The sequence below is a fragment of the Scyliorhinus torazame genome, chromosome 14, assembly GCF_047496885.1.
Source record: "Scyliorhinus torazame isolate Kashiwa2021f chromosome 14, sScyTor2.1, whole genome shotgun sequence".
NCBI classification, from domain to species: Eukaryota; Metazoa; Chordata; class Chondrichthyes; order Carcharhiniformes; family Scyliorhinidae; genus Scyliorhinus; species Scyliorhinus torazame.
This window is the reverse complement of record NC_092720.1, coordinates 128,103,013-128,117,416: the sequence shown is the minus strand read 5'-3', so window position 1 is coordinate 128,117,416 and position 14,404 is coordinate 128,103,013. Positions and strand designations below refer to the sequence as shown.

The 14,404-nt window shown below is 48.4% G+C and overlaps 1 protein-coding gene across 2 annotated transcripts in view; it reads right to left on the bottom strand.

Moving 5' to 3' along the window:
- LOC140390030 (unconventional myosin-VIIa-like) overlaps positions 1–14,404 on the bottom strand; it is a 172,919-nt gene that overhangs the window by 144,898 nt on the left and 13,617 nt on the right. Inside the window, exons 3-4 of one of the 2 annotated variants that reach the window (XM_072474873.1) lie at positions 8,414–8,560; positions 3,887–3,946 (exon numbers count right to left, since the gene is read on the bottom strand). In XM_072474873.1, coding sequence (XP_072330974.1) covers positions 3,887–3,946; positions 8,414–8,560 — 207 coding nt within the window. The remainder of the gene's footprint in view (positions 1–3,886; positions 3,947–8,413; positions 8,561–14,404) is intronic. The other variant, XM_072474874.1, reaches the window with a different exon arrangement.

Below are 14,404 nucleotides of genomic sequence, written 5' to 3'. Positions count from 1 at the left end.
ATGGTACAATCGAGAGACACCCCGGGTGACAAAGGCTGTCGTGTAGGGCCCGGAGTTGTTCCACTTGTGCGCTGGCACATGTACCTCAAGAGAGGGGGTCTGGGGGCTCGTTGAGTTTACCAGGGCGATACAAGATCTCGTAATTATAGGTGGAGAGCTCGATTCTCCACCGCAAGATTTAATCATTTTTGATTTTGCCCCGCTGTGTGTTATTAAACATGAAGGCTACCGACTGTTGGTCCGTAAGGAGAGTGAATCTCTTACCGGCCAAGTAATGCCTCCAATGCCGCACAGCTTCAACGATAGCTTGGGCCTCCTTCTCGACGGATGAGTGTCGAATTTCAGAGGCATGAAGGGTGCGGGAAAAAAATGCCACGGGTCTGCCTGCCTGGTTTAGAGTGGCGGCAAGGGCGACGTCTGAAGCATTGCTTTCTACTTGGAAAGGCAGTAACTCGTCCACTGCGCGCATCCCGGCCTTGGCGATGTCTGCTCTGATGCGGGCGAAAGCATGTTGTGCCTCGGCCGCAAAGGGGAATTGGGTGGACTGAATGAGTGAGCGGGCCTTGTCCGCATAGTTTGGGACCCACTGAGCGTAGTAGGAAAAGAACCCCAGGCAGCGTTTGAGGGCCTTGGGGCAGTGTGGGAGGGGATGCTCCATGAGGGGGGCATGCGGTCGGGGTTGGGCCCGAGAAGTCTGTTTTGGTCTACATCCGAGAATGGCTAACTGGGTCGTGCTGAACACACACTTCTCTTTGTTGTAGGTCAGGTTGAGAAGAGTGGCAGTGCGGAGGAATTTATCGAGGTTGGCATCGTGGTCCTGCTGGTCATGGCCGTAGATGGTGACATTATCTAAGTACGGAAAGGTGGCCCGCAAACAGTTTGGTCGACCATTCGGTCCATCTCTCTTTGGAAGACCGAGACCCCATTTGTGACACCGAAAGGGTCCCTAAGGAAGTGGTAGAAGTGACCGTCCGCCTCGAAGCCAGTGTATGGACGGTCCGACTTCCGGATGGGGAGCTGGTGGTAGGGGGATTTCAGGTCAATTGTTGAGAAGACCCGGTACTGCGCAATCTGATTGACCATATCCTGGGCGGGATTCTCGACTCCCCCGCCGAAGTGCCCACGCAGTCGTGAACGCCGTCGAGGTTCATGACGGCGCGAAACGGGCCTATCCTGACCGATTCATGGCCCGATAATGGGCTAGGAGCGGGGCCGCGTCATTTACACGCGCCAGGCCTTGTCGCCATGTAAAGGCGGCACCGCATACATGGCGCGGCCGGTGCCGCATAACTGGCGTCACCCGCGCATGCGCGGGTTGGCCGGCACCACCCGCGCATGCGTGGTTGCCGTCCTCTCCGAGTCCGCCCCGCAAGAAGATGTCAGACGGATCTTGCGGGGCTGCGGAAGAAAGGAGGTCCTCCTTCAGGGAGGACGGCCCGACGATCGATGGGCACCGATCGCGGGCCAGACCCCATTTGAGGCCCCCCCCGGTGCGGGATCCCCCCTGCCCCCCCCTCCCGCAGGCTGCCCCCCCAGCGTTCCTGCGCTGTTCCCGCCGGCAGCGACCAGGTGTGGACGGCGCCGGGGGGAACCCGCTGTTTTGGCCTGGCCGCTCGGCCCATCCAGGCCTGAGAATAGCAGGGGTGCCGGAGAATCGCCATTTTGGGTGTCTCGGGCGATTCTCCGGCCTGCGCCGCGGGGAACTCGACGGGGCCATTCTCGCCACTTGGGAGAATCGCGGGAGGGCGTTGGACCGGCGCGCGGGAAAATTCGGCGACCCAGGCGATTCTCCCAACCGGCGCGGGAGTGGAGAATCCCGCCCCAGATATGCGTGGGAGGGGGTACGCGTCGAGCTGCGTTTACCGATTGATGGTCTGACTGTAGTCCACGACCATCCTGTGTTTCTCCCGTTTTAACCACTAGCACTTGGGCTCTCCAGGGGCTGTTGCTGGCCTCGATAATACCCTCCTTAAGCAGCCGCTGGACTTCGGACCTGATGAAGGTCTTGTCCTGGGTGCTGTACCGTCTGCTCCTAGTGGCAACGGGTTTGCAATCCACAGTTAGATTGGCAAAAAGGGAGGGGGGATCGACCTTGAGGGTCGCGAGGCCGCAAACGGTAAGGGGGGTAAGGGCCTGCCGAATTTGAGGGTGAGGCTCTGGAGGTTGCACTGGAAGTCCAGGCCCAACAGGAGTGCAGCGCAGAGATTAGGAAGGACATAGAGGCGGAAGTTACTAAATTCTACACCCTGGACCGTGAGGGTGACTGTACAAAAGCCTCGGATCGGGACGGAGTGGGATCCAGAGGCTAGGGAGATCCTTTGATTGGCAGGGTGGACCGCGAGGGAGCAGCGCCTTAGTGTATCTGGGTGAACAAAGCTTTCGGTGCTCCCGGAGTCCAACAGGCACGAGGTCGCGTGGCCGTTGATTTTAACCGTCGTCGACGCGGTGGCCAGGTTGTGCAGACGAGATTGGTCCAGCGTCATCGAAGCGAGCTGCGGGTAGCCATCGGATGCTTCGGGTGACGAGCGGTTGCGGTTCCGATGTCGGGATGTCCGGAGACCCTGTGGGGGACAAGATGCCCATGGTGCGCACATTGCGGGGTCGGGACAAGATGGCGGCGCCCATGGTGCGCACATTGCGGGGTCGGGACAAGATGGCGGCGCCCATGGGGCGCACGTGGCCGAAGGAGAACAAGATGACGGCGCCCATTGGTCACACATGGACCCGGGAGGAGAAGATGGCGGCTCCCATTTTGCGTCTGGCGTGGGGGAGGGGGCGATAGCGGGCGCGATCGCAGCGACTGCGTGGGCCTGGCACACCGGCGCAAAGTGGCCCTTTTTACTGCAGGCTTTACAAACGGCAGTGCGGGCGGGGCAGTGTTGGCGGGGGTGCTTCTGCTGACCGCAGAAGTAGCAGCGGGGACCCCCGGGGTGCGCGGATCGGCATGCGGCGCAGGCGTATTGGGAAGGCAGGGCCCGGCTGAGGAGGTCATCGGCGGCGTCCAGAAGGAGTAGAAGGGTAGGCAGCGCGGCGGGAGAGGTACGATTGTACGTTACGGGATGCGACCGTCATGGAGAGCACCAAGATTTTCATCTCCGCCAGTTCGAGGGTGGCCCCTTCCAGCAATGGTTCTCGGATGCGGTCCGACGCAATCCCCGTCACAAAGGCATCGCGCATGAGGAGATTTAAGTGTTCGGCGGCCGTGACGGCCTGACAGTCACAGTCCCGAACGAGTGGGATTAGGGCCCGCCAGAAGTCTTCGATGGACTCACCAGGTAGTTGTGAGCGGGTGGCGAGTACATGCGCGTAGTGTTCTTTGAGGAGTTCCATTGCTTTTGTGTAATTCGTGGCGTCTTGGATCAACGTGAACAAGCTGGAGCTCAGTCTGGAGTACAGGATGTTTATCTTCTGAGCCTCCGTTGGCGCGGGATCCGCCGCGTTGATGTAGACCTCGAAACATGCTCGCCAGTGAGTAAAGTCTTTCCTGGCATCGGACGAGTGCGGATCCAGCTGCAGGCGATCGGGCTTAATTCGGATATCCATTCTGTGGAAAATCTGACTGTAATAAATTGATGCACGATCAATTGCACAAAGATTAAAGTTGGGTACAACTGTGGCTTTATTACAGTCAGATGTGTGGCCTCCTGCTGCAGCTGGCGAAATGGCAGGGCACTGGAGGGCATGCATATTTATGTAGTTCTCCCTGGGCGAAGCCAGCCGGCAGGAGCTACCGGCGAACCTGTAGTGCAGGTCCTACCTTCCATCTCCTATTACAGTGGTTCACCACAAGGAACACAACCAGCTGTCAATGGTACCGAGCAGTATGTCCATGTGATTGACATGGTTCAAATCTCATGATGGCAATGTTTGCTTTAAAATTACTCACATTTAACTTTGAGGACAGTTTGTTGTTTAACTTCTTGGAGTTTCTTCCATGATTTGGGCCCTGGAAATGAAGGGAAGCTCGTGTTATTGTCCAGTGTGGGCCTTTACTGCTCTTCAAATCCTTATGATTTCTGAAACCGTGAAATACTGCTAGATATTCCTTTTCTCCCTTGTAAAAAATAATTCACTGTCAATGACCAAATACAACCAGCCCCCCCCCCCCCCCCCGCTTCTGTTGGTCGCCACATTCTTTGATAGAGTGGCCTCCCAGATCTTAATGACCACCATCAGGGGGCACAATTAAACATCACAAGCAGAAAATGTCACCACTGTGTCCCTGGCGGTGTGGGAGTTTGGGGGGGATGGGGGTGTGACGATGTGGTGGCGGAGGGAGGAATGTAGGATACTCATTTCTCTCACCCTCCGTGGCGATCTAGATGAGCACTAACAAAAACCCCTGGAAAGTGGTAGGCCAGCTCATTTATAAGTGAATCCTGAAGGTCAATTGGAATGGGATCCCAGTCTGCCTTGTGTCTGGACTACCAACTTTTGTCTGGTTTATCAGATGTAGGAGAGTGCTACCTCCAGCTGTGAAAAGGACTTCATTACAATATTCAGCTCATCAAACACCCCTGATGACGATGGCTGTGTTGAAATGGAAAAGAGGGAGGAACTCAGAAAAAGTACATTTTCTAGAGAAGTGGTAGAGTAAATTATTGGATCTGGGGGTGACAAGTGCCTTCATCCTAGGGCCTTAAAAGAAGTAGGTCATGCGATAATTGATGTTTTACTTTTCCAAAACTCCCTAGATTCGGAGAAGCTCCCATTAGATTAGAAGAGAGCAAATGTAATTCCTTTTTCAAAAATTGAGGGAGACAGAAACAGGAAACCACCGGCCAATTAATTAGCTCAACATCGTTGATCGGGAAAATGGTAGAAGTGTTATCAAAGAAATGATAGCAGGGCACTTGGATAAGTCCAAGGTAATCAGACTGAGTCATCATGGTTTTGTGAAAGGAAATTATGTTTAACTAACTTATTGGAGTTCTTTGAGGAAGTAACATGTGCTGTGGTGAAAGAGGAACCAGTGGACGTACTGTACTTAGATTTCCAGAAAACATTTAATAGAGTGCCATATCAAAGGTTATTGCGTAAAATAACAGCTCATGGTGTACTTAGCTAGCTTGGCTAGCTAACAGGAAGGAGAGTAGACATAAATAGGGATTTTTCGGGATGGCAAGATATAATGTCATGTGAGGGTACCTTTAAGAAATGGGTGTTTATTACTGCAGTGATGTCAGAGAGTGGTTGGAGCTGGGCTGTCTGTCAGCTTTTTACTTTCATTTTAGGCTGTTTCGTGCAGGGTATGTTTTAGTTTCGTTTTCAGAGCTGGATTGCTGCAGTCACAGCCATGAATCTCTCTCTGTAATCTAAAGACTGTAAATCGATCCTGGTGATTTAAAACTAATAACAGTAGTGACGTTAACCTGATGTGCTTCTGGTAAAAGGTGTTTTAAGTCTTATGGATGTTAAAAGGAAAGCTTAAAGGATTACTTAGTGTTGTATTCTTTGGGGGTTGTACTTGAATTAATGGTGGCGAAGATGTTCACTGTATGTTTTAAAAAGGTTAACTTGAGTTCATAGAATAAACATTGTTTTGCTTTAAAAAATACTTTTCCATTTCTGCTGTACCACACCTGTAGAGTGGGCCGTGTACTCCCCATACCACAATCTATTAAAGGTTGTGGGTCAGGTGAACTCCATGATACACTTTGGGGTTCTCTAAACCCTGACCCATAACAATAACATGTGGTCTGCCTCAGGGATCATCATATCATAGCATTTACAGTGCAGAGGCTTGACCTGTTGAGGCTTGACCTCATCTGTTTTCAATTAATATAAATGACTTGATGATGGACTGGTTTCCAAATTTTCTGATGACAGAAGATAGGTAGGAATGTAAGGTGTGAAGAAGACATACGGAAGCTACAAAACGATATAGGCCCGTTTGAAAGGTAAGTGGGGAGTTCAGACTCAGGGTGTGGGGAGTCGGAACAGCGGGCAGAGACCTGAGGGAGGTAGAACGGTGGGAGAGACCTGGAGGTGCGGAGTCAAGAGAGGCAGGGGAGATCTGCCTCCCCTGGCAGGGGGGAAGGGGCAGAGTTGAAATGGGAGGGGGGGGGGGGGGGAGAGGTGGTGTCCATTGTGCTGGGGTTGGGGGTGTGGGCTTGTCCCGTGTGGGGCTCCATCTGGGTTTTTTTAATAGTTACTCTGAAGTTAGAAGTGTATTTTTTCCTTTTAACTCCTTCAAAGTAACTACCAGGGTAAAACTGGCAGGACCACCTGAAGATTGTGCTTTAAATCACTTCTGTCGGATGGTTCCCAGCCCAGCGCAATTGCCCAGGGGAAATTAGACCTTCTGGACAATTACCGAGTAAACACTTACATGGGAACTTACTAGAGGGTAACCCTCAAATCCGACACTGGGGAACCAGGAAGTTATGAGGAAGTTACAGGTTAAGTGAGTGGGAAAAGATCTGCCAAATGGGGTATAATGTGGATTCTTCTTTGTCATTTGATTATGTTAACATGCGGGCTAATGTTTGGGAGTTTGGTGGGAAGATGCGATCGTTGTTATTGATATGGGGATTGATATTACATTTGCTACTGATTATTATTTATTGTTGGGTGTAAATTTGGGAGAAAATGTGAAAAAGGAGAGTAAAAAATATATATTTTTTAAATGGAGTATAATGTGGGCAAATGTGTCCATCTTGGCAGGAAGAATAAAATAAAAGCTTTTTATTTAAATTGTGAGAGTTTGCATGAGGTCTGAGATGCAGAAGGATCTGGGTGACTTTGTCCATGAAACACAAAAGGCTATCATACAAGTACAGTAAGTGATCAGGAAAGCTAATAAAATGTTATCATTTATTGTGAGGCAAATTAATTACAAATGTAGGGAGATTATGCTTCAGTTATACAGGACACCAGCGAGACCACATCTGGAATACTGGGTTGGATTCTTCTGCCCCGAGATGGAAAAATCCATTGATCTCGGGTGGGCTTCTCCGGTCGCCGGGCGAATGCGGCCGAGAATCCCACCCAATGTGTACAGTAATGGTCACCTCATTTAAGGAAAGATATAAATGAGTTAGAAACATTTCAGAGAATGTTCACGAGACTAATACCTGGAATGGATGTGTTGTCTCATGAGGAAATGTTGAGGATACTAGACTTGTATCTGCTGAAGTTTAGAACAGTAAGAAGCAACTTGATTAAAACATACAAGATCCTGAGGCATATTGGTGGGGTGGATGTAGAGAGGATGTTTCTTCATGTGGGGGAATCTCAAACTAGGGGTCACTGTTTAAAAATAAGGGGTCGACCACCTAAAATGGAGATGAGGAGAATTTTTTTCTCTGAGGATTGTGAGCCTTTGGAATTCTCTTCCTTCAATGATGATTGAAGCAGAGACTTTGAATATTTTAAAAGCAGAATGAGATAGATTCTTGGCGTGAAAGGTTACCACGGGTAGGCGGGATGCAGATGTTACCATCAGATCAGTGATGATTGTACTAAATGGCGCAGAAGGTTTGAGGGGCCGAATGGCCTACTCCTGCTTCTTATTTGCATGTTCGTATGCGATAACCCCTCTGTAAAGGTGACTGCACAATGCTAAGCTACTGTTGCGCCAAGAAAGAAAGAAAAGAAAAGAAAATTGCTTATTGTCACAAGTAGGCTTCAAATGAAGTTACTGTGAAAAGCCCCTCGTCGCCACATTCCGGCGTCTGTTCGGGGAGGCTGGTGCAGGAATTGAACCGTGCTGCTGGTCTGCTATCAAAGCCAGCGATTTAGCCCAGTGTGCTAAACAGCCCCTTAAAAGGCAAGCAATAAGGAATAACTGGCAGTTATAAACATAGGGCCACCACCCATCATTAAGGGTCTCAAAGCGATTCACACAGTGAAGTAATCTTTGAACACAGGGAGGGGAGGGGGCAGGGGTTCAAATCCCATCACAGCAACTTGTGGAATTTTAAAAATGTATTCATAAATTCTGGAATTATTAAGCTAGTCTCAATAATGGTGACCTCGAAACTATCATCGATTGTCTTTTAAAAAAAACTCCACCTGATTCACCAATGCCCTTCAGGGAAGGAAATCTGCTATCCTTACCTGGTTTGGCCTACATGTGACTCTCGATCCCCAGCAATGCTCTCTTACCTGCCCTCTGAAATGGCCTAATACTCAGTTCAAGGGCAGCTAGGAATGAGCAACAAATGTGGGCCTTGCAGTGACATCCATGTCCCAAATAAGAATAAATTAAAGAAACAATGCGGCCTACACTAGAATATAATTCTAGATTAGGTCAGGCAACATTCAAACCAAGATAAGTGGCAGCGTTGTTAAACAAAACAGAATAGGAATGTGGGTGATAGTCTGATTCAAGGATTAGGCATGTCCCTTGTGTACAAACTCCATACAACAGCAGGCAGCAGTGTGTCAGCATTTAAAGAGTTAATTGGACCTCATTCACAGCCTGATGAGTGGCCAAGCGAACCTTGGACATCTTGCCAAGGGATTTGTTGCGCCTCTCAGAGGCCTGAGCAAACGTCCTGGGCTCTTGTAGATCACCCATGAACCGCAGAATAATATTCCAGATTGCCATGGAAGCCTGAGAAAAATAAAGATTGCATATTAATAAGAACACATACACTGGGAATCAAAGATCCCTGTCACATCAATTAATTGATAAAATCTTAGGAATGATTTCAACAATTCTGCTCGACAGGTCAATAAACACTTGGACTTTACCATTGCCCAATGAATCGGCTCACAGGGCCCAAAATCTGTCCCTTTCCTGATTTTATTGGATCGGCATGGTGGTGCAGTGGTTAGCACTATTGCCTCAGAGCGCCTCAGGTTCAATCCTGGCCCTGGGTCACTGTCCATGTGGAGTTTGCACATTCTCCCCGTGTCTGCGTGGGTCTCACCCCTACAATCCAAAGATGTGCAGATTCCTCTTCGGGGCTTTTCTCTACTTTGTGCAGTGGAGTCATGGTATGTTTTTGTTTTAAACTGGGTGTGCCCTGTCTGGCGCAGCAACGTGCCTGAATGTGGCCCTTCCTGTTACACTTGAAGCGAACAAAGTCTCTACAATGGTACACTTCTTTGGTGTGGTCTCCCCCCATCTGTATCACATCAGAATTCCTGGGCTCCCGACCCACTTTTCTTCCTTGCTTCCTGGCCTGGATTGTCCACGCTAAATAGCCCCTTAATTGGAAAAAGTTTTTTTAAAAGGATTGATTTTATTAATATTGTGGTAGCCTGGCCCCTTTCAGGGGAGATCTTTCACTGGTCATGTGACTTATTTTGGACCTACCACGCAGGAGCGGGCGAAACTCGACCAATGGGGTAAAAGTGCAGAGCCCTGGGCACAGGGGCCCGGGTAGTGTGGACCCCGGGGTCAAGGAGTAAAGGCCTGTACGATATACCTCTGTGCCTGTCTATAGTCAAACCTCATGGTTGTTTCAATAAGTCTCTTTGTTATATAAGAAGACTCCTCAGTGATACCTCCCACTATTACATTGGTGACGAGAGTAAGTTAAGGAACAGAAAAGGCGAGGTTGGCGGAATAAACAGTGAGTTTATTCCAGCCTATGATAGTGTGAAATAGTAGGGAAACTCGATCTGTTCAACCAGGGGGCTGGATCCCTCAAGTGGTTCTGCCAATTAGGTCACGGGGGAAGATAAGCAGAAGGTCATTTTGTTAATGGTTTGTGGGCCTCAGACCTACAACCTGATTAGAAACTTGTGCCCCAGACACAAATCGTTTGGCCAGCAGTTGACACTTGTGAAAGAGCATTTCAACCCCAGGCCCTCCATTATACTGCTGTGATATACATTTAATGTGTGTGTGTGTGTGTGGGGGGGGGGGGGGGGGGGGAGCAATTTTGACTTTTGTAGCCAGGCTTCACAAAATGGCTGAATACCATGAATTTGGTTCGATGCCAAGCAACATGCTGCCTCACCGCCTGGTATGTGGCATCAACAATATCAATGGCCAAAGAAATTGCTAGCCAAAACAAAAATATCCCTGGATAAAGTGATAGAAAGAGCTCAAGCCACCATATGTGCTGAGAAGGGCTTTGGAGTGGAACGGCCATTAGTTGAGCACCCCGAGCGACAGGCTGAACAGAGATCCCAGGAACAGGAATGTGGACAGAAGCAAGGAAGACAAGTGGGCCGGGAGCTCAGGATTCTGATGTGTTACAGATGCGGTGGAGACCACGCCCAAGAGATGTGCCAATGCCGAGATTTTGTCTGCTTCAAGCGTAACAGGAAGGGCCACATTCAGGCACGTTGCTGCGCCAGACAGGGCACACCCAGTTTAAAACAGAAACATGCCACGACTCCACTGCATAAAGTAGAGAAAAGCCCCAAAGAGGAATGGTTAAAATAAGCAAGACAGCTCCCATAGAAATAATCATTATGGTCAACAGGCCATCATTGAGCATGGAGGTCAACATAAGGGTGAACAAACCTACAAATACCTTCTGGGAATGGCCCAGTCATAGCAAGAGGATATGAGAAAAGGAATATGGATGTTTTACAGTAATTGTATAGGGCATTGGTGAGGCTATACCTGGGGTACTGTGTGCATTTTCAGTGCCTTTATCTGAGGAAGGATGTTCTCACTGTGGAGGGAGAGCAGCGAAGGTTTACCAGGCTGATTCCTGGGATGGCTGGACTGTCATGTGAGGAGACTAAGTCCGTTAGGATTATATTCATTGGAGTTTAGAAGAGGGATCTCATAGAAACTTATAAAATTCTAACAGAATTAGATAGGGTAGATTCAGAAAGAATGTTCCTGATGGTGGGGCAGTCCAGAACAAAGGGTCATAGTTGAGGATAAGAGGTAAATGAAATGAAAATGAAATGAAATGAATATCGCTTATTGTCACAAGTAGGCTTCAAATGAAGTTACTGTGAAAAGCCCCTAGTCGCCACATTCCAGCACCTGTTCGGGGAGGCTGGTACAGGAATTGAACCGTGCTGCTGGCCTGCCTTGGTCTGCTTTGAAAGCCAGCGATTTAGCCCTGTGCTAACCTTTTAGGACTGAGGTGAGGAGCAAATTCTTCACCCAAAGACTGGTGAATCTGTGGAATTCACTACCACAGAAAGTAGTTGAGGCTAAAACGTTGTGTAATTTCAATAAGGAATTACATATAGCTCTTGGGGCTAAAGGGATATGGGGGGAAGGCAGGATCAGGATATTGAACTTGATGATCAGCCATGATCATAATGAATGGCGGCACAGGCCTGATGGGCCGAATGGCCTCCTATTGTCAATGTATGACTCTATGTAATCTCTGAGTCTAAGTAACCCGACTACTAAGTTGGCAACGTATAGAAGGAAAACCCTAGCGATTTTAGGTACCACAACAATACTGGTGTCAGATCAACAAGTCGGCCCAATTACCCATGATTACAGTGGAAGGACAAGGGCCGAATCGCATGGAATGAGATTGGCTGCGTCAGATAAAGTTAAAACAGGTTAGAAATTTTCAGGCTATCAATGGAATTTTTGAAGATGTCCTCTGCAAGTACGAAGATGTGTTTCAAAACGAGCTTGGCCGAATGCAAGGATAAAGGCAAAAGTTTATGTGAACCCCAAATCCACACCAAGATTTTTCAGAGCTAGGCCCGTCCCATAGGCTCTACACCAGGAGGTTGAAGCCAAGCTGACATGCTTGGAAGAACTAGGTACCATAAAACCAGTACAGTCCTCTGAATGGCCAAGGTCATTATTAACCCTGTCTTAAAACCTGACTGTTGTGTCAGAACCTGCAGTGATTATAAACTCACCATAAACCAAACAGCCCAACTTGACAAGTATCCTATCCCTTGGATGGACGGCCTCTATGCAAAGTAGGCAAGGGGCTTCACATAAACAAAGTTTGACTTAAGTCATGCTTCTTTACAAATTTAACTGAACGAAGACTCTAGGAAATTCCAAAGGCCTTCTGGAAATCTAAATAAATCACGTCCACTGGTTCTCCTTTGTCTAACTCCCTTGTTACCTCCTCAAAGAACTCTAACAGATTTGTCAGACACGACCTCCCTTTGACAAAGCAGTGCAGACTCAGTCCTATTTTACCATGCACTTCCAAGTACTTCGCAGCCTCATCTTTAATAACATTCTAAAATCTTACCACTGACCAAAATCACGCTAACCGGCATGTAATTTCTCGCCTTCTGCCTCCCTCCCTTCTTAAACAGTAGTGTTACATTAGCCAATTTCCAGTCCTCTGGAACCCTTCCTACCTCCAGTGATTCCTGAAAGATCATCACCAATGCCTCCACAATTTCCTCAGCTATCTTTTTTAGAACCCTGGGGTGTAGTCCATCCGGTCCAGGTGACTTATCCACCTTAAGACTTTTCAGTTTCCCCAGAACCTTCTCCTTAGTAATGGTCACTGCACTCACCTCTGCCCCCTGGTTCTCCTGGAGCTCTGGCATCCCACTGGTGTCTTCCACCGTGAAGACTGATGTCAAGTAACTATTCAGTTCGTCTGCCATTTCTTTGTTTCCTATTAGTACTTCTCCAGCCACATTTTCCAATGGTCCAATGTTTATTTTTGCCTCTCTCTTACCTTTTATATATTGAAAAAAACTCTTCCTATCTTCCTTTATATTACTAGCTAGCTTGCACTCATACTTCATCTTCTCCCCCCTTATTGCTTTTTTAGTTGTCCTCTGCTCGCTTTTAAAGGCTTCCCAATCCTCTGGCTTCCCACTAATACTCGCCACTTTGTATGCTTTTTCTTTAGCCTTTATGCTGTCCTTAACTTCCCTCATCAGCCATGGATGCCTTGTCCTCCCATTAGCATGTTTCCTCCTCCTTGGGATGAATTTCTGTTGTGCCTCCCAAATAACCTCCAAAAGCTCCTGCCATTGCTGTTCCACTGTCTTCCCTGCTAGGCACCTTTTCCAATCAACTCTGGCCAACTTCTCCCTCATGTCTTTGTAGTTACCCTTATTTAATTGTAATACATCTGATTGCAGCTTCTCCCTCTCAAACTGCAGGGTAAATTCTATCATATTGTGGTCACTGCTCCCTAAGGGTTCCTTCACCTTAAGTTCCCTAATCAAATCTGCCTCATTAGACATCACCAAATCCAGAACTGTCTGTTCCCTAGTAGGCTCTGTCACAAGCTGCACCAAAAAAACATCTCTTAGACATTCCACAAATTCCTTTTCTTGGGATCCACTACCAACCTGATTTTCCCAATCCACCTGCATATTGAGGTCCCCCATGATTATTGTAATATTGCCTTTTTTACATGCCTTTTCTATCTCCTGATTTATTGTCTGCCCCACATCCTGACTACTGCTCGGGGGCCTGTACATAACTCACATCAGGGTCATTTTACCTTTGCGATTCCTCAACTCTACCCACAGAGATTCTATGCCTTCTGACCCTATATCGCTCCTTGCGATCGATTTAACTTCATTCCTTACTAACAATGCAACCCCGCCCCCTTTGCCCATCTGCCTGTCCTTTCGATAGGACATATATCCTTGGATATTTAGATCCCAGCCCTGATCCCCTTGCAGCCACATCTCTCTGATGTCCACAACATCGTACCGGCCAATTTAAATGTGCGCAATAAGCTCATTTACCTTGTTCCGTATACTGCACGCATTTAGGTACAACACCCTCAATCCTGCATACGCCACCTCCCTTTTCACACTCTCCTCAGTCACTGTACCCTGTACTCTGGCCCTTTTTGATTTTTGACTATGGCTTCTCTGCCTTACACTTTCCACCTTCCTGCTTTTTGTTTCTGGCCCCGTTATACTTCCCTCCGACTTCCTGCATCGGTTCCCATCCCCCTGCCACATTAGTTTAAACCCTCCCCAACAGCACTAGCAAACACTCCCCTAGGACATCGGATCCAGTCCTGCCCAGGTGCAGACCGTCTCGTTTGTACTGGTCCTACCTCCCCCAGAAACCAGTTCCAATGCCCCAGGAATTTGCATTCCTCCCTCTTGCACCATCTCTCAAGCCACGCATTCATCCTATCTATCCTAACATTCCTACTCTGAGTAGCTTGTGGCACTGGTGGCAATCCTGAGATTACTACCTTTGAGGTCCTGCTTCTTAGTTTAACTCCTAACTCCCTGAATTCAGCTTGTAGGACCTCATCCCAGGATAGGAGCGGTTCTGACCCACAAGATGGAGGATGGCACTGACAGGCCCATGATCTTTCCTCCCAAACACTGACCAACGCAGAACGAAAGAATGCACAAATTGTAAAAAAGGGCCTAGCTGTGAAATACGGTGTTTAAAAATTCAATCAGTATGTGTATGGCCTCTGTTTAACCACAAGCCACTACCAGTGCTACTCCGCGAGGATAAACCAATTCCACCTATTGCTTTTGCAGGGGTGTCAAGGTGGGCCTCGCTATTGGTGGCTTATTTCCAACATTGACCGGGGACACAGATGTCCAA